This window comes from Colletotrichum scovillei (assembly GCF_011075155.1).
Source record: "Colletotrichum scovillei strain TJNH1 chromosome Unknown Contig00003, whole genome shotgun sequence".
In the NCBI taxonomy this organism is placed as follows: domain Eukaryota; kingdom Fungi; phylum Ascomycota; class Sordariomycetes; order Glomerellales; family Glomerellaceae; genus Colletotrichum; species Colletotrichum scovillei.
The window spans coordinates 3,902,773-3,922,084 of NW_023336261.1; the positions used below are offsets into that span (position 1 = coordinate 3,902,773).

Consider the following 19,312-nt stretch of genomic DNA (forward strand, 5'->3'; position numbering starts at 1 on the left):
ATTAGGTGCGCAGAGAAATGTCCGAAGAGTAGGTTAACCCAGACTCCGGTTCTTTTCCACCAATCCATTTGTCGTGATATTTAACGGTCCTCGGCCCACTCGTTCTCGCGGCGAATCTGCTCCTCCTCTTCGGGGGTGAAGTCGTTGGTGATGTTGAAGGTCTTGCGGATCTCCTCGGGTGACTTGCCCTTGATCATGTTGGCAACGGTCTTGCAGCCGACGTCGAGGAGAGGCTTGATGTCCAGGTAGTTGGAAGCCTGTCAAAATATTAGCTTACTTCAAGGACATGTGACAGTAACGGGTAACATACGAGGATGATCTCGAAGAGCATCTCCTGGTCGACCTGCATGAACTTCTGGTCCCACTCCTCGATCTCGGTGGTCTTCTTGCGAGCATCGTTCTCGTCATCGGCGGTCTGGACGGGATCGGCGCGGTGGTGGTCGCACCACTCGATGACCTTGCGGAGGACCGCCTCGTTGACCTGGGACAAAATGTCAGCGCTTGTCGATCATTCGGCCGAGAGGCGAGAGGCGGCGACACATACGTTGGGAATGGGGATGGGGTTCTCCTGGCTGATGGCATCATCACCAACATCCTCGAGCATGTTCTTGATGAGCATGGAGCGCTCAGCGACAACGCGATCTAGAGGAGTTGCGTTAGCAAGGGTCTGGTCAAGACCGGGCTCGCGGGCGGAAGGAGGGGTCTGACGTACCAACGGGGATCGTGATGTTATCGTTGGACTGAACCCAGATCTTGGCGTCCTTCTTCTCGGCGGCCATTTTGTCTAGTAATTTGGGTAACTGCGATGCAGAATATCTTGGAGCGGTCAGCTTGGAGTTGGCAGATGGCGATGGTTGACTGGTGATGATTGATCGAAGGATTGAAGTTGCTTCTGGAGGATGGTGGGGGAAAGTAGAAGTCGGCCGGCGGGGAAGGAAGCAGCGGGAGTCGGGACTATATAGGCCTTACGTTTATGATTCGGAGATAGAATGAGAAGGTGAAGATTTTGTATGCGACCGGCGACAGTTGTTTGATTGGAGAAAGGCGGACAAACGAAGCAGTGAATAAGTGATCGGAGATGGCTTTTGTTGCGTCAGACGTTAGGTTGGACGGTTTTGAGGGTCGGGGCGGCCAGGTTGTTGGTTGTGGAGAAGTGGGAAGGCAGAGAGCGTCGCTACCTTACCCGTAGAAGTTGAGGGAGCACCAGGCAGAGGTAAGGGCGGCAGGTGCTTTGATTGGTTCAAGGTGGCGGGGACCTGTTTGTGCTCATGGGACTCTACATCTGTTGCCTGGAGAACTTTATATGGCTCGAGGTACCTACCCTTTGGTGCCTTTCAGAAGGCCTCAATGGAGTCGATGGACCCGCAAAGGCACAGCACATCAATGGACATGCCCTGGAAAAGAACAATTCCCTCTCGTCCGACCTGGAAGACAGCAAGAGAAAAGAAAGTGTCACGCAAGAAGAGCCTGAGGCAGAAGCGTCCTGGCGGTGTTCCATGAACTCCATTACCTTGCAGAACACAGTCTCAGTGACTCTTCGCCGAATGCAACTCACCTTTGTGCGGCAGAGCGAGGATGGAGGCACAGCCGGCTCCCTTATGTAATCCTAGACAAAGAGAAGTTGTAAGCTTGTACAGATGTTGTCCCCTTCACTCTTTCCCTTCGGCATGATGTACGAGGGATTCTCATTTCTGCTTGCAAAGACTCAGAAGTGGCACCAGCAGCATGAATCAAGAAGTTATACCAGATTGTTTTGTGTTGCAGATTGTGCTGCTACCTATTTACCTATCCTCCTCGTTGGCTCCAGGCAAATTCCGAGGCAGCCTGAAGGACTTCCCTCCCATCGAGCTGATTCACCACAACCCAGAGACCTTACCCTAGGTAAGCTTCAGCCTATGCCTTATTTTCCGGGGGCCCCAGGCACCCGCGGAGGTGATGCCCATTGAAAGAGTTCTTACAAAGGCATTGCTTCAGATGAGCAGCCAGATTCCCTCTAGAGAAAGGAAAAAGGGAGCTCGATATTGCTGGACTTAAGGTAGCAATTTTCCGTGTTCCCTCTGGCTTTTACCCTAAGCCAGTAACTTTGCCTGTGCGGTCAAGGTACCTTGTGTAGACGAAGCTCAACATGAGATTTGGAGCCAGCCTGGATGCCGTACTTTAACGCTGGTCAAATGAGACAAACTTGAAGGATAAATTGTGTTCATCTTAGAGATAACTCAAATAGGAGAAAATGTTGGGAAGTATTCGGGGTGAGGGCGGGCCTGCTAGATCTACATACCATCCCATGACCTCTGAGGCGATACCTGCTGAGAGGGTCTCGTGATTAAGGAAGCTAGATTCGGCCAAACATCGTTCTGCTCTCCCACTCTGCTACACTCAGAGAGAGAGGGAAACCAGTATAGTCCAAATCTCTGGCTCACAAATCACCGAGTGATAAGTCCAAACGTCACAGGATTCCGACTTTGATGCAATGCGGCCTGGCACAGACTTCTTGTAACAGACTGCAGTTGCTTGGCATCTCTCCGCAAGCGGCAAACCAGTTTTCGGAGCCGGACAGACGATTAATGCTGGCATACCTTACTCGGACAAGAACCTCGTCGCCGCTAAGCTAAAGCCCGGCCGAGGAGACCGGCAAGGCAGAGCCGAGGGCGGCGGAGACGGCCGGTAAGGCAACGTCAGGATCTATTCCTGTGAGTGCCGTATCTGCGGAGACCGAGCACTGCCTCCTGTTGCCAATGGTTGCATCGTGAAAAAATGCTTCTCAGCGGATGGCCTTGAGTCCAAAACGCTCCCAGGTCGATGCTTGCTAATGGCGTCTGGTGCCTACCTTGCTTGTGATGTTCCTTGTTTCTCTGTCTCGGTTCGTGGAGTGAGCGACTAGGTTTGCCTTCACTGCTGGGTGACCAGAATGGCATCAACTGAAAGTATACGAAAAATGTCGTGGATAAGCTCTCGTACCAAGCTCTCGTAGCGAAGGAAATGTCCGACAAGAATCTGGAGCTGGCCAGGGTGTGGACATGGAAAGACAGGGCCGATGGCGAAAGCGAACTGCAAGCACTTTAGGGAGCCTGTCTTCTCCACGGATCTGAACCCCCGCGACGCGCGAGCAGGGCAACGCCAATCTGATGGTGCGAGACACTGAAGATGGCGGCATTTGGTTTAACATCCCTGGTCCTCTGATTGTGTAGAGGAAGTGTGCTGCTTCGGGATACAAATGGCACTCTGTAAGTTATTTTGCTTGCTAACGTACGTGAGGACCCAATCTCTCGGAATAGGGCAAAGCGTGGAATGTATTAATGATGACTGGGCCGGTTTCATGGGGACGCGCCAGTGGGAGTGGGCGGCGCGCCTGCGTCCGTGAAATTTAATGATTCGCAATTCATAGCGCCGGATGTTGATGGGGCCCGCGATCCCGAAGCTTCCGTCGACGGACCAAAGGGGCGAACGCGACTACGACCGCGGATGCGCAGATGGCGTTCCGGGATTGGCATTATTACGTTCGTCTGATATCAATATCGGCCTTTTTCACCAGACGAACGGACAGAGCGTTGGGGACGGGTGGCATGGCTTTGTTTGATGCGACTCCCAGAGATATGTTGGAGACAAGTATCCGTTCACCAACTGGCAAAAAGTCAAAAGTTGGCATGTTGTTGACAGGCAGCCCCCCCATGCTGGACGGATGGGAAATGATGCATAATGACAGCAAGACATGATGGAAAGACGTGGTTCGAGAAACCTGCTGACTGGGTTGGTGTTATTTGGTTGGCTGTCCGGGGAAAGGGGGTGGTGTCCCCTGGCGAGGGTTTGGAGTGGTGGATGAAGAGGACGGCAGAATTAGAAGCTTTGGATGGGGCCACCTCGCTCACAATACACGTACTGGATAGACACTTCCCTCTGTGTTGAGGTGTCGTGGGTGTGTAGCGATGGCCCTATGAGCCACGATGGCAGTGGCATGCACCCTCCCAGTTCCAGGTGCTGGCCGGTGGCAGTCTGCCTTGCCCGTTTTGGGAGTTAGCGCTCCCAACTGAAGGCCCTAGCGAGAAGAGCTTGGCAGGGAACAGGGGGCCGTTGCAGCGGACTTGGGAGGGCACACTCTCCAAAAGTCGGGCTCGGTTTTCTTTTCTTTTGATTTCTGCCAGCCAGCAACCACATCGCGGACTCGTGCGTGACGCTTCGCTTGTGTGTTGGGAGTTGGGTTGACGATCCCTGTATCTGAGGTGTGCCGGGGAATAAGCAGTCCATTATCCAAGGCATGGCAGGAAGGTTCCTCCTTATTCGTACGGATACCGGTACCTGCCTTATACCGGGTAAGAAGGTACGCATAGAGTATTAGTAGACAGTTGGGAAAAGGGAAGGAGCAAACACACGGCGGGAGCTGCCAGTTGCAACTGCCAACAACCTGGGAGGAAATGACAATCGGCCACCCGCCTTACCTCCCTGGTCCTTAGACTCTCCCGTCATTGGAGCTCCCAACCTTGACACCTCCCTCCTTCAGTCCTTCCATCCATCCTCCCGTCACTTACCAACTACCTTTACCTTACCTTGCCTGGGTACCTAACGTTAGGTAGGTACGTAGCACTCAGCAGACCTCACTCCGTGAGGTAGTCACACCCTGAGCTCATCTCATCTCACCTGGCTCCTCTGGTGGGAACCTGCAAAGGCAAGAAATCAAACAACAAGTGCCCTAAGCACCAAACAGAAGCAAGAGCAGCCTCAGCAGGGGCCATGTGCCCGCTAAAGTAGTCTCAGAGATTGCGGATACACCCTCATATGGATAGTTCTGGGCCTATTGCTCGGGAACTGGCTGGCCCCTACGGAGTACACTGCTTACAAAATACACGTACCGACCAGGTTGTGAGAGCAAGGTTATCTCTTCTCCCTTCTCCATAACCCTGCAAAGTCCCCTCCAAGGTCCAAAAGAGCTGCGGTGCGGGTGCGGGTGCGGGTGCGCTTGCGGGCTGACAGAGCGTGGGAGCGACACTCAGTCACTTTCTCTCGACCCGAGTCCGCGCAAAAAATATCCTGACCATCACCCTATCTACCTGACCTTACCTGACCTTGGACTTATTTACCTGGCCTTGCCTTGCTTTAGTCGCACCTCGACCTGCGCACCTCTTTTCTTTTCCCTTTGCTTCTCTCCCACCACCCTCACCGGGCCTCACCTTGCAAATAATAATATTTTCCCTTCTTTGTGACCATCCTTCTTCTTGCCTTTACCTTACTTTAACCCCCACCTCTCCGTCCTTGACCTCCGCTGCGCCTGGCAAACCATCGCATACCTGGCTCCTGTACATGCGCCTCTCCTCCTGATGATGCGACGTTGCGACATACCCTCCTTTTCGCAACGAACCTCCCGCCAGCCTGGCTCCGCCTAATACTCGACACCTGGCTACTTCCAGCCTTCGATCACGAACCGATGCCCGAGCTACGCGCAGCAGCTACCACCAGATCATAATCGAGAGCACCTGGAGTCATGTGGCGGAGAGCGTACCTATTTCTGGTGCTGGTTAGACTGTGGTTCGCCCTGTCACCCAGCTACCTGCACCCCGACGAGAATTTCCAGGGCCCAGAGGTCATCGCAGGTACGTTTGGCTTGTTTTGCAGCTGCTGCATCCCGTTGCCTGGGTAAGAGCGTGCGCAGCTCTCGGTTTGGCGCCATGGAGCTTCCTCCCTCATAGCTCGGATTGAGTTTAGGCGCTCGTTCTCGTTCAACAGGACCTAGACTAACGGCGTGGCGCAGGCCAAATCTTTAGTTACCCGGTACGGCACACATGGGAATTTACAAATGAGCACCCGATACGAAGCGTCTTCCCCTTATGGCCCGTCTACGGCCTGCCCATGATGTTGCTGAGATGGCTGTGGATCGGTAACGGCAAGGATGGCGAGATCCCCCCAATCGCAGTCTTTTGGATCCTTCGCGTCCTCATGTTCGTCACCAGCTTCGTGCTGGAGGATTGGGCCATCCATGAGCTCATCAGCTCTCCACGACACCGTCGCGTTGCTGTGCTCCTGGTCGCCTCGTCCTATGTCACATGGACGTACCAGACGCACACGTTCTCCAACTCGGTGGAGTGTCTCGTTGTTGCTTGGTGCTTGGTCTTGATTCAGCGCATTGTCGAGAGCCCGGTAAGGACCCCCTTGGCACGATTTTGTGGACACCAACATGTGAATGCCAACTAACGCTTGTGACAGCAACAATCATCGCTTCTTGCTTCTACGATTCTCGGCATAGTGGCCGTCTTTGGATTGTTTAATAGAATTACTTTCCCGGCGTTCTTGTTGATTCCGGGACTTCGCTTGATACCCCATTTTCTCAATAGGTAGGTCCGCCTAGGCACCATGACATCAGGGGACCGCCCACTAACAACCCACCAGACCCATGTCCTTCACCGTGATGGTGTTGGCAGCTCTCACAACTACCTTGGTCGCCATCACCCTGGATACGGCATTCTACCTCCCTGAACCCATCAAATGGGCAGACCTCATCTCACGGCCAGTCATCACGCCACTTAACAACCTCATGTACAACATCGACACAGACAACCTTGCGCAGCATGGGTTGCACCCCTGGTACCAGCACCTACTGGTCAACATTCCCATGCTCATCGGCCCCGCTGCGATGTTGCTCTTCACTCAGCCATACCTCTCATTACGACTCTACTCGGCCATCTCTGGTGTCTTCGTGCTGTCTATCTTCCAGCACCAGGAAGCACGATTCCTGCTGCCCACCGTCCCGCTCATCCTCTCATCAGTGCACCTTCCGAAGAATCGGACTGTCGTTCGCGTGTGGATCGGGGTGTGGCTTGCTTTCAACTTGATCTTTGGTATCCTCATGGGTGTCTACCATCAAGGCGGTATCGTGCCGGGCCAGGTATTCCTGAGCAAGCAGCCAGACGCGACGCAGGCCGTCTGGTGGAAGACCTATACGCCACCCATCTGGCTTCTTAACGGCAAGAATGAGGTCCTCACGACGCGCGACGTGATGGGTATGAAGGGCGACATACTCCTTGAGGAGCTGACCAAGTTGGCTACCTGCGACACGCCGGCGGATCGACGCAACTCGGAGTATTTGAAGGAGAAGAACGGGACATATCTGATCGCACCAGCATCAGCGACGTGGATAGACCCCTACCTTCCCAACAAGGGACTGAAAGGCCTACGGTTCCGCGAGGTATGGCGTTACAGGCAACACTTGAACCTAGACGATCTTGACTTTGGTGACGACGGCATCTGGAACACCCTAACGAGGGTGATTGGCAGGCGTGGTCTCGTCGCCTGGCGTGTGACGAAGAGTTGCAAGTGAGTGTTGGCCGTGGAGGAGACTCAAAAGCAATGAATGAAAAGATTTGAACGTTTTGATGATTGAAAAAGTATTCGATCCTTCGAAAGCAAATGGTATCGTGACTATGTGATGTGGTGGTCCTTCCTTTGTCCCTGTTTGTGACTAACACCCCATAAATTTCTCGAGCGCCGTACCGATGGCGCCAATTTTCCATTTCATTATACAAGGCCTCTTTTTTTTTTTTTTTGTGAGATCCTTTACGTTCGTTAGGGAGCTCCCTCGGTTCCGATTCCATCACATCATCTGTCTGCAAACAGAACCTATAGCGCATACCAAGCGCTTCGTTAGACGCTAGACCTCATCGAGTTCGCCGGCATTCATCCAGGAATATGCCGACGACCACCTCATCCACGCTGGGTCCGTTTGTGTCGTCTGTTGAGAAAGGGCTCAAGTACGATGGTAATGTACCATAAGCCCCTGAATATCCTCAAGACGCAGAGCTGGACGGCGGACGAACACGGGACGAGGACAATTGATCACTTCCTCCCCCCTGCCCGCCCCCCCTCCTTACGGAGCAGCCTCATCACGCCGCCACGCTCGTCTTATTCACATCCACAGCGAAATACCAATTTCCCGAAACGTTCATCGTCCCCAGCTTACTCTTCATCCAGCAGACGTGGTTGCCGTAGTAATCGCCCCACCCGGCCCCGACGCAGTCGTCGCCCTTTGACGCGCAGAGGTCGATGCAGGCGGCCATGGTGGTTGCGTTTTCCGAGGTGAGGTCGGTGGCGCCGTCGGCCGAGTTGAAGTCGTGGCCGCAGATCATGCGGAAGGTGCGTTTGGGGGCGTCGGGGGAGCTGTAGGTTACGTTGTCTGCGGCGGGGCAGGTGATTGTTGCGTTTGCGGTTGATGTTGCTGGTGTTGTCGTTGAGTTGCTGGTTTGGGGTGTTAGTTTGGGTACGTTGTTTCTTATTTGAATACTATGGAATGAAACGGCAGAGGGGGGGAAATGTGATGGAAAGGGGATGATGATTTGTAAAGAGACAAAAGTGTAAACGTACCCTGACGAAGACTTGTTGTCGCTCTTCTTCATCGCCAACCCTACCCCAAGACCGACGGCGATGGCAGCCACAACGAGGACGATAGCGACGCCCATGACTACATAGCACACCTTCCTACGCATCCCACATACTGTGGCCTTCTTGCCCTTCCCGGACCCATCTCCGTCGAGAGATCCGGACCCGTACCCCGGCGACCCGGGCGGCGGCTTGTGATACCCAGGCGGATGCTGCTGGCCCGTGGCGGCATAGTAATACGGCGCCGCAGAAGCGACGGACGGCGACGACGAGACCTCGAGGTTGGGGTTCTGCTTGTGGTAGTGATGCCACGATAACGGGTCGTCCGCGACCTCGGGGAAGGTTGTGGTCTTGGCTTCCGAGTGGTTGTAGGGAGATACCTCGGGCAGGTGGATGTCGTGGTTTGTGCGGTTCCAGGCGTTTGGCTCGGCTACTTCGAGGCCGGATTCGTAGACCTGCTGGTTCTGGTATTGTGGGTTTGATGTTGCGGCGGGTGATGAGGTTGCGGTTGTGTTTGTGGTGTTTGTTGGGGCCGTCATTTTGAGAAACTTCTCGGATGCCCTTGGCCTTGGGCCCTCCATGGCCGATTTCCCCTTGTCCTCGAGAGAGGAGACTTATTATGGTGGGTTATTGTTGTTCTGTGTCCCTCCGAGACTCTCTGTCTCCCTCTTAGCTCCGTCCAGGCTCCAGCTTACTGCGCCTCCTTCTGCGTGTGAGATTCCCTCGCTCTTTTCTGCAATATGTCTGCCTGAATCCCTCAGTTCGAGAGGTAGGTGGCCCTCTTGGAGGTCAAAGTGAAGGAACTTTGGTGAAACAAACCCCACAGCTTGTTGATGTGTGTTCGCCAAGAGATATTCCCGTACAATGCGAATAGGTTAGAATCCCCCTTTGGTTTGCGGAGAAGACAACCGAGTCCAGCCAAGTGCGTGAGCCAGGGTATGTTATTGTAGGACGGAAGTGTGGAAGAGAGGGAAGAATGGAGATGGGAAAATAAGCAGGAAGAGCGAAAGGGGAGAAGCGTGAAGGCGAGAACGGGCGAGGGCTGCCGGCATACAAATTAAACCCCAGGAGGAAGGCCAGAACAATGGAGGTAAGCACTGTAAGCAAGACCAGAAAAAGCAAAAAACGGGCTGGCGAGTAACTACCTTACAGGCCTATGGTCCACAGTCCCGCTGATGGACTGAACCCCCCTGCCCGGGGGGCAAGCTTATAGTTTAATACGACGAGTTTGGCGCGGTTTCTCTCTCCTCTCAGCCCCGGTGGTTTGTGCTTCATTCGGGATAGCTTGGCAAATCGGCTGGCCTGCTTGCTGGTCCTCCTTGTATGTATCCGTACGGGCTGAGGAGGGGTGGGATTTCTTATGCAGGCGGTGGGATGTGTGATCGATGAAGAACGGGGTATGATCTACGGTCGATACGCGCTGTACGGGTATCTTTGACGAGAGAGGGAAAATCAAGGCTGACCCTGATTTCTGGCCCTCCAACGTGCAGTGAAGCTGAAAGCTTGTCACTTTCCCTCCTCTTCCTCCTCCTCGGTGCTCAGTTCTCGCGTGTATAGCCTATTGCCGAGCTGGTGGGACGGGTAACTGATACGACCGAGTCGACCGGATCATGTCAGCGCGCGTGGGAAGGAGTTTCGCGCTTGCTAGTTCACCTACTTAGTTTCTCACCGTCTCACTACGGAGTACTTATTTTTTTTTTTTTTGGTGCTCATTTAGTATTGCCTGCCGCCACGGTCTAGGTAATGCTTTTTACCTTTTACCTCACAAGGCGTTTACTCGCCCACGGGCCTCCCCTTTCTAAGCCCGGTTCGTCAGCCACCAACAACGGGTCTAACGACTCCCGGGAAAGCGCGCGCTGAGCGTGGAGAGACAGAGTCAAGAACAGGGCACACAGGGCACACAGGGCTACCAGCGCGCGGGGAGAAGGAAGCTTGGCAGGCGTTTGGAGGTTCGAGAAGAGACGCCCTTCCTTTCGATGAGATCCCCTTATCTTTCAGGATAAGATGAAGCAGAGAACGAAGGCATGAAAGTCGTCCCCGAATCCCTCGTCTTTGGACGTTTCGATCCTCCAGCGCTCCGCATCTCATTTGCGGCCAGATTGGGAGGCCAATGGGCATCGTAACGTCGTCTCAACGGTGGAGAACTGTTGCATTGCAGGCAAAGTGGTTTTGAAGAGAAAAGGCTGGGCCAAATCATGTCACAGAAAAAACGAATAAAATGGTATAGCAAGAGAAAAAGACGATCCTACGTGCCTACCAACCCTCTCAAGTATGCATTATCCAAGGGGATTTCTTCATGGAAGCGAACCAGCCAATTGGACGTCTCGACTGTGCTAGTTATACGGGCGAGAGTGCGATGCGGTTGGCTTGGCGAACGAGCTTGAACTTTTGGGCGGGAAACGTCCCCTGTAAGTTGCAGGTCAGCGTTCCATCGCAGGGGTTTTGGCGGAGGGGGGAGAGTCTGGAAGATGGCGAAAGGCGAGATGGGTCTGGAGTTCTGGACCCTCTCTCTTCTCGTAGCGCTCGATTCGGTCAATTGTTCGAGGTTGATCGCCGGGCTGTGCCTCCCGTCCGCGTTTCCACCAGACTGGCTGCGGTACGGGATACAATGAGTAAGCTCGAATGTCGCTCATGATGTAATATAGCCGGGGGTGGCGGGCTTCTCAATGAATCCAGTTGGGGACCGCCCGTGGAATCTTGTGAACATATTTTGGAGTTTGATTTCTTGCGTTGTGACAAGCGTCACAAGGCAGTTCCTGGAATTATACTCTCATCAACTACTATTCATCCGAAATTTGTGCCAAGCGATGAGTAACAATTCAGGGTGAAGTCAAACTCAGGATGGCTGATGAGATGAGCAAATCGTCTGTCAGCCCTAGTAAAGTTTATGTAAATGAAGATGGATATGACCCGGGAACGGGTCAGGCCTCCCACTTACGCTTGAAGCTGAACAGGACTTTGAGCTTAACTATGCAGGCCGAGGAAGTGCACGAAGTTTATGCTTCTTACTCAATTTGATCGAACGTTGGGTCTTCTCTGCCACCGGCTAGAGAATGTCGCCAGTCCGCTCCTTGTTCAACAGATTAACTCAGGACTAAATATGTCCTTGTTTTCCGCCCTATGTTGGATGAGATACAAAGGCATGGTTTCTCTCGAAAGCGATTAAAGACGAGACACAGTTCCTACGAATATATCTACGCATAATGCACAGCTGGGATCACTTGGGTGGGGCCCCCATTGCCACGGAGGCGGCGGCGTACCCCTCGCCCGAACCCGGCGCCGCGGTGGGGCCGCAGTGTTGATGACGGCGCTGCAATGCGAGACTGCGCTTCCCAAGACGGACATCGCGATCTGGAGGTTCGGGCAGTCGAAGTTCATCCACGGTGGATGTAGCATCTGACGCCGCCGAGAGTCACGTTTCGCGCCGATTGTACGGACTCGTGGATGAATAAGACAGACAGTCAGCGAGCTCTCATCCATTGCAATGTCCATCTCGAACTGCCTGTATCCACGGCCCTCGCATCGCATCGACCTCAGCTATCCAGCGCCCAGTGATGAACTTGATACCTCGTTTGCGAAAGTAATATTGAAAGCGCTGCCTGGCCGATCAAAAGTCTACTCTCCCAGATAAGTCTGGTGACCGCTCAAACTCGGAATGGTGGAGCAACCACAAGTAAAACATCTCGTAAAGATGTTAACAGAGTTTCGCAGCACGTTGCAAGACCTTACTCACGAACGGGGCTTCGTGGTAGTGAGTACGGCTTACGCCGCCGATAACGGTGAACCGCAACGGGCCGCCGCCTTGGAGAAGCTGCGCGTCTACACCACCCTAGCCGACGACGACGCCGATTCGGATCAGGAAACAGCTTTCAGTACCGTCTTACGCGGTGCCCTCTACGCCTCCGTGCGCAAGGCTTCCAACGGGCAAGCCATGTCCTCAGTCTCTTCGGCCGGGTCATCCAACCTGTAGAGTGAGGAGCGGTGTTGAGAAACGCGACTTGCCTAGCCCATCGTATGATGAGGTCGTAGGGCTTGAGTGCCTTACACCTATTTTAGCATCCTATGAGCAGTATTCTGTAGATTCGCTAATGATGTAGAGTCCCGAGTCAAACCCAGAGCTATAAACTACAACTATCATCGACATCGGTTCCGATTATGATCCCAAATTTGTTCCCGAGTCGGAACATGACCGTGAGCCTTCCTCGGCGTCCGCCATAGGATGAGGTAATGAGCCATTTAAGCATGTATACATTGGCGAATTTGCACGTCGGACTCAAGTTCAATTTGAACAAGGCTTGGTCAATTCCGTCCAGAACGGTATGTTGACGACGTTCTTTTTCTTACCTGTACGCGAAGCAAGGTCATCCAGTCCTCGAGTCGCCGCGCCCAATACATGAAGACCACGTTCAACAAGCATGAAAAGCCGCTTGAAAACTTACATGCTTGACCAACCTGGGTTCTACGAGAGCGATATTGTCCGCAGATTCAGGATGCAAGTCATCATTGGCACTGCGAGGTGACGTCAACTGCCGAAACCCTTGCAAAATGGCCGTAGGGGCCAGAGCATACAACTACCTAACGGAACCGGAAACCCTCATTTTAGCAATCGAAAAGAGCAAAAACACACGAACACCCGGGAGACTACAAGAATGAATAAGTCAAATCCGCCTATTAGTTCCAATGCCGACGCAGCGTTACTATGCGCCGCTGGCAAAGTCGCCTCGTTGGCTGCTGAGAAATCCCAACTATGGCATCAATATCAAAGGATTCCACTTTTGACAATCACGATGAACGTTATTCTCCTCTCCGTGTCCGCCTTGAGGCTGTTCAACATATCCTGGACGAATATAGGGAAGAAGGAGAAAGTCACCAGACAAGCAAGACGGATGCTCTGGGCGCTCGAACGTCTCTTAGTCATGTAAGTAACCGTAATTTTATTGGCATAGCAAACATAAGTTGGGGTGGTCTAAGTACAAATTCATCGATCGCAAGCTCACTGCCTGGATTTCTCAGTGACCTAGCGGTTTCTATCTCCAAGGCTTGTTCAATTCTTTGGATAGCTCGACAGAAGTGTGACGTGCCGAAAACATACTATAACGCCTACGAATACCTCGAGTCTATTGATGGGTTCTTCCTCTCACTGGCACACGCAGGCGTTCTCTTGCTCGTTGGAGAACTCGGCATTCTATTCTGGGGCCAGCCCGGAGAAAGGCAGCAAGTACGAAACTTCTGGTTCATAGTAAATCAATCCTCTCACGCCCTCGGTTGGATTATGGCATTAGGCGTCGTCGGGATCCAAATTTCGATCTCGGTTATGAAGCAATACTATGTCTTGGGGCTTCCAGGAGCGGAGGACGTACGTCTTGTGTCGCAAGACCTTGCCACGGATGGCATGATCAAGATCCTGCTCTTCTTCGTAGGGCTTCTGTTATGTCTACCTTTCCAATCAGTGGTGAGAACACTTTCTTTTTCCTTCATCACAGAATTGAATAGTAATGACTGACCTCTCTTCACCTAGGGAGGATCATGGTTGTGGGGCAATTTGCTCCTGACCACCGCTACCTGGACCTGGCGACTCGCCAGGGTCTTTGAAAAGAAGGGCTTGGACGAGATTACCCCTCATGTCAACGCATTAATTGTAGACATTTTCTATTCGAGAATGCCAACTATTTTTCTCTTGGCCATGTTTACCTTCTTCTTGCGACCAAGTCGATGAACGGGCCAGGTGAGGCTGCGCACGGTAGCTTGCAATTCTACCCTCCTACGGGACTCTTTCAGACCCTGCTAGAAGGATTGAAGAGTTGGAGGCTTCTTCTGTTTATTTATGTTGGAATACTAGGCAGAAAAGGTGGATTAGGTAGGTAGGCGGTCTGGGCCCGTGCCAACGAGCCCTCCCACCTACTTGCACCCACGGAGGAATCGTGGGCTCTGCCCACCAATTTCCTCCTTCCATATCCCTACATACCACCCATACGAAGTCAATATACGATTATTGGCCTCGTACCGGCCGAAAGGCTGCTCTGCTGACGTGTATACCGACAATTTATATGGCGTTGCAGAATTATGGCTTTCCTCGATAGTTTATGCACAGATCTAGCAGTGATGATTATGACTATGAACCAGATTCTCGATGAGACAACTGTATCATAGGATCATTTCCTCCCCTACTATCAGAGCTCGAAGGCAAATACACAGGCTCCGTATATCCGCTAGCACCTTTTCCTAGCATTTTGTTTTGCTCGTTCATCCTCTACAGATGGCTCCCAAAGACCAATCCACACATTCGTCATGTAGTATGGCGTTGATGTTTGGGACATGACAAGGATCCAAAACCGGACTCACCTCCCTCCTCTCGGGAAGCGTTAATGTAGACTATTTCTGGCCAAAGTACAAGGCTTCCAAAAAATCGAGGGAAAGGTGTCTTGTAGTCACATGTCATCGCCCGCCAAGGCGCTCCCAGTTGCTTCAACGCTGTCCGATGCAGGAAAATTGAAAGGGCATCAGTGGGTTGAAGGCGTTATTTCAAACTCCAAAGAGCCTTTGCGTGGCTCCCAAGGGATATTCAGATGGCGTGCAAGCAATCCGTAGCACTTCTCCTATAGGATCGAAGTTTGGCGCTCGTGAGCCGAGCCCGTCATCCCGTTGAAGCATGTCGATCATCAACCTCCGTATAATTCATAGATTTGGGATGAAGTGCGCAACGAAGGCCTCTGTCCCTTCGTCGCAAATCCTCTTGATCCAGTCTTCCGCGGTCGAAAGCCCACCCTTTGAGTTGAAACTCAACTCCCAGAACCACCCGCTCTGCCCACAGCTCGCTCAATCTCCTCCAACGCGGCCCTTGTGCCGTCTTCTCCTTACGTTGTGCTCCGTTGGGACTTGTACCGCCTCTCCAGCCCACCTACTCATAAAGTCCCACTAAGGCAGGATGTTCCATTATGTTCGGAAGCACCAGGTATCCTTCCTTCATCAGGTCTCTTTGACAGAGTAACACCAATCCAGAACTAGCAGCTACTATGAGGATACCCTACGTCGCATCGTAGTACGGTCAGCAATGGAATGACGACAACATCTGCTTCAAGGTCTGTCTCCAGGCATAGTTTTAGGCTTGTATGCACTTGTACCAACTAAGCCTTAGAGAAGCAAGGACAAGTATATTTATACGATCCCCGATTGCAACCTCAACCTCGTCGACAAAGCTAGGGCCACAGTCTTGTACTCATCAAACGATTTGACCTACCTGAATCATATCATTCGTGCCAGGCTCTCAAAAGTAGTGATGAGACTCACAAACCCTGTAGTAGATCCCTGGAATGATGAATTAGCCGACAGGCGAAGGGGGGAAAGTATGATGTTTCGCGTGATTCGAAGCATACGAGGCACTACAGCGGCTGAAATATCACTAATTTTAGAGACATTACATGAGCTGTTGAATCAGTGAGCTTTTAGTCTCCCACGAAATTGTGTGTAACATTCATTGCTATTGCGCCGCTCATGATGCCGCCTGGATGCCTCTTCGCCGTGGCGTCCTTCAACGTTCAGAATTCCTGGACATGTGAAATAAGCTTTCTGCTGGAATCTAGAGTCTCGGTACTTTTTGATTCAAAAGCAAGCTGTGGAGTGCCGAAGAATGCGGATATGTCACAAAAAACCCAATGTTCCCTCTTGTGCGACGGTAAGCTCTCCTCCAAGAGCCTAGACCATATCTGAATATAGTATTGAAATATAAATGGAGAAAGAAGTTTTATCTAGACTTCTTGCAATGACGATCGCAGCGGGAAGAAATCGAATGATCAATGCAGTTCATGCAACCTAGTACATATATTGACGGAAGCTTTGTTTTCGTATCCCCCAAATCTTGCGTGGTTGGCAATAGCAGGATGAGTATGGCATCGTTTGATCAAGAATAGGTCATTACGTTGTAAATGACACGATACACGGTGACAAAGTAATCCGCCGTGATCACTTCACCAGTATGCTTCATCATTCTTCATGCCCCAGCTCTAGACCTGCCCGTGTAACTGCAATGATACTGCGAGCCATGATGTCTCGGTATTTGATCAGGGTGAAAAGGGGCGTTCACGTCCATTTCGAGGCACGTTGCGTAATGTCGTATTTGATCTTGAGGATCCCTCGCCTTGTTGTAAGTGTCGGACGCGTGCGGCTGATATGTCTTTATATTCCACCGCTACTCTTGCCATTCCTTACGAGAACATCCTGCTTTTCATTGAAACTTCTGTCGTCCTGACATACGTCATCAATCTTTCGAGATGCCGTTCAAGAGGTCCATCCTGCTTGCTGTCCTTGCAGCTTTTGCGCCCCTGTGCGGAAGTTTCAGCGTCACTCAAACCAACGATGCCAATGTCCTCGCCAATGCTATTTTCAACGGCCCTGGAATAACTGTCCTGCAAGCGATCTTTTCGGGTGCGGCCGTCAGCTCCGGGACTTTCATTGCCGGCCTCGGTGGCATTGGAAACGGCGCCATCTTAACGACTGGAACCGCCGTTGGAGCTCTTCCCAATGGCGATCACTACGTGAACAACGGCGCGGCCGGTTCTGTCGCATACTGCGGTCCGAACACATTCAATGCCGCTATTCTAACCGTAGATATCGCCATCGACCTCGGATACAGCGGCGTTCAAGTCGAATTCATCCTCGCATCGGAAGAGGAGGGGTATGTGAACATCCAAGTCAGTATGAACTGGTGTAATTACAAGCTTGCTGACACCTTCCAGTGGATCTGCTGATCCTATCGGCATCTATCTAGGCGGTCAACAGTATTCTAACGGCATTACGGCAGTGTCTAATCTCCTTGCACAACCAATCGTGATCACGCCGCCGAACAGTGTCACGTCCTACCCAGGGTCATCCCCTCCCCTTCTCGTGGGCATTCCTGCGTCCGGAACCCAGACCATGGTGTTTGCCATTTGCGATCAAAGCGATAGTGAATGGGATTCAGCCCTGCTGCTTAATGCTGCCGGCTGTGTTGACTGTGATCGCGTGGTCAAGATTGACTATGTCACCATAACCTCGATCGTTGCCGCCGGACAGGAGTACACATCGACGGTCAAGGCTTCAGGGACTGTCTCGGGTACTGTTACTATTGGAGCGACAGCTACGACTACATCGACAACCAGCACCTCGTCCAGCTCTTCTTCCAGTTCTTCTTCCAGTTCTTCTTCCAGCTCTTCCAGCTCTTCCAGCTCTTCCAGCTCTTCCAGCTCGTCCAGCTCTTCTAGTACTTCTAGTACATCTAGTACTTCTTCCAGTACTTCTTCTAGCTCTTCTCCCAGCAGTACTACCAGCTCTTCAAGCCTTGATGTTTCATCCACTACTTCTGTCACACCTTCTACAATATCAACACAGTCAACTACCACCACAGACCAAAGTCCAACAAGTTCGACAACATCACCAAGTTCAACCCTAACCACGTCGGCTCCCTTGAGCACAACGAGTTCGCTTTCAACAATATCGTCCACATCAAGAACCGGAGGTTCTACCTCCGTGACTAGCGAACTACCTTTGACAACCACACCATCTCTCACGGCATCCAGTATGTTCACGACATCTTCATCAGCTAGCACCTCAGACACAAGATTTTCAAGGACTCGCACGAGGAGTAGCCTTCCATCGACATCCCCCCTTTCTACGACGTCACTTTTGAGTCTGACCCCGAGTTCTAGCCCATCAACTGGGATGTGGCGAAACGAAACATCGCCAGCTACTTCATCAAGCACTATTCTGAACGGTCCTTTGTCTACAACTTCTCTCAGCGGCTCACTCAGCCTTGCGAGTACCACACCACAGGGCCCACCCGCCACTCTGTCGCCAGGTTCAACGTCCGGCCTGCTCCCTCCAACGACTACCTCGCAAGTATCAATCAGCAGTCCGACAAACTCTCTTACTCCTAAATTGCCTCCATCTAGTATGGGTGGAACCTCAATTCCCAGTCAGACAACATCTTCACCATCAGAGAGCTCACAGCTTCTAGTCGGAGCTCCGTTTGTTCTTACTGTGATAGCTCCAACAGCCGCGCTGTCTGCTACACCAGGGGTCTGATGATCAAATTGTATCAGCTCTATAGGTATCTTGGCTCAGAATCAAGCAGTGAAGGATCGGACGAGCAGGAGAGAAGGGGGCGGGGGAGGGGGGGCGAAGTTGAGAATCGGAAGTATGCAGTTTGTGCGGTCCGTTTAATGCCTACAATCCGGTTTTGTGTGAGTCAGATCATTTTGATCTTGAGGGAGGCGCGGACAATAAGCTTGGAGAGGATGACAGAACTAGCTGTAGGCAACACTGATTGAACTGGCTCACTAGCGGCATGTTTTTCTCAAATGATAGCCATCCCATGTACCCTGGCCACGGTCCGTTATGTACCCTCTTCTATTCGGCTCCACCTTGGCGTCTACATAGAAGGCTACGAGTTCGAGTTCGCGTACGATCATAGCATGAGCGCCATGCTAATCGCCAAGAGATGTAGCCATACCGGTGGTGAGGTCTTTGAACTGAATCTTCTCCCCGGGCCTTCTTACGCGTATAAACAAGGGAATATAGTTGACATGGTACAAAAATTCTTGAGTCGGTTTGTGATAGTCGTAAAACAAGTAGACGACCACGTTGTTGATGAGAACGGCTTTCCGAGGCGAGGCAATTCCAGCGAGTACCGCACGAAACACAAGTTCATACAAAGCCTCTTCGGCATGAAAGTCTTGGTATGAAAACATTTCAAAATCACATTTCACGAGTCTTACGTACACCTCTAGTAATCACAACTACGAGATGTTCCACGCTTGGGGCCTGAGCCAAGCTGTAAGTCAATCCTCTCGTCCGAGCCCCCTTCATGGGGCCTTACCTACCTTACGGTCCTACAATCAACGAGACCGGAAGCTGAAAGCTATGAAATTTCCATTATCCAGTGTCTTGAGAAGCTGCCGCGTGCATTTTCGGCCTCTAGTCG

General features: G+C 52.1%; 5 protein-coding genes across 5 annotated transcripts; 3 read left to right on the forward strand and 2 right to left on the reverse strand.

Moving 5' to 3' along the window:
- Positions 1-80: 80 nt before the first annotated feature.
- Positions 81-779, reverse strand: HER10_EVM0002234 (Skp1 family protein; the record flags this gene model as incomplete). The annotated part of the gene is made up of 4 exons (XM_035471955.1): positions 81-257; positions 311-481; positions 545-642; positions 713-779. The coding sequence occupies 4 exons, from the start codon at positions 777-779 to the stop codon at positions 81-83; spliced, it is 513 nt and encodes a 170-aa protein (XP_035335722.1).
- Positions 780-4,899: 4,120 nt separating this feature from the next.
- Positions 4,900-8,281, forward strand: HER10_EVM0013414 (GPI mannosyltransferase 4). The gene is made up of 4 exons (XM_035482773.1): positions 4,900-5,582; positions 5,741-6,126; positions 6,193-6,320; positions 6,376-8,281. The coding sequence occupies exons 1-4, from the start codon at positions 5,474-5,476 to the stop codon at positions 7,301-7,303; spliced, it is 1,551 nt and encodes a 516-aa protein (XP_035336756.1). The 5' UTR covers positions 4,900-5,473; the 3' UTR covers positions 7,304-8,281.
- On the reverse strand, positions 7,347-9,508 carry HER10_EVM0013029 (uncharacterized protein). Its single transcript, XM_035482401.1, has 2 exons — positions 8,344-9,508; positions 7,347-8,217 (listed from the first exon to the last, which is right to left on the reverse strand). Exons 1-2 carry the CDS (start codon positions 8,937-8,939, stop codon positions 7,866-7,868), a joined length of 948 nt encoding a protein of 315 aa, XP_035336720.1. The 5' UTR covers positions 8,940-9,508; the 3' UTR covers positions 7,347-7,865.
- A 4,122-nt stretch (positions 9,509-13,630) lies between these two features.
- HER10_EVM0003654 (uncharacterized protein) lies at positions 13,631-14,074 on the forward strand (the record flags this gene model as incomplete). Its single annotated transcript, XM_035473320.1, has 2 exons — positions 13,631-13,810; positions 13,877-14,074. 2 exons carry the CDS (start codon positions 13,631-13,633, stop codon positions 14,072-14,074), a joined length of 378 nt encoding a protein of 125 aa, XP_035335849.1.
- A 2,551-nt stretch (positions 14,075-16,625) lies between these two features.
- On the forward strand, positions 16,626-17,594 carry HER10_EVM0003909 (uncharacterized protein; the record flags this gene model as incomplete). The annotated part of the gene is made up of 3 exons (XM_035473570.1): positions 16,626-17,029; positions 17,091-17,408; positions 17,471-17,594. 3 exons carry the CDS (start codon positions 16,626-16,628, stop codon positions 17,592-17,594), a joined length of 846 nt encoding a protein of 281 aa, XP_035335882.1.
- Between the last annotated feature and the right edge of the window lie 1,718 nt (positions 17,595-19,312).

What these genes read in the sequence shown, in the direction of transcription:
- HER10_EVM0013414 (XM_035482773.1), top strand. Translation starts at nt 5,474, where the DNA reads ATGTGGCGGAGAGCGTACCTATTTCTGGTGCTGGTTAGACTGTGGTTC. An exon ending in GGGCCCAGAGGTCATCGCAG is followed by an intron (nt 5,583 to 5,740) that starts GTACGTTTGGCT and finishes GGCGTGGCGCAG; the next exon opens with GCCAAATCTTTAGTTACCCG. An exon ending in ATACCCCATTTTCTCAATAG is followed by an intron (nt 6,321 to 6,375) that starts GTAGGTCCGCCT and finishes ACAACCCACCAG; the next exon opens with ACCCATGTCCTTCACCGTGA.
- HER10_EVM0013029 (XM_035482401.1), bottom strand. Translation starts at nt 8,939, where the DNA reads ATGGAGGGCCCAAGGCCAAGGGCATCCGAGAAGTTTCTCAAAATGACG. An exon ending in GACAACAAGTCTTCGTCAGG is followed by an intron (nt 8,218 to 8,343) that starts GTACGTTTACAC and finishes ACCCCAAACCAG; the next exon opens with CAACTCAACGACAACACCAG.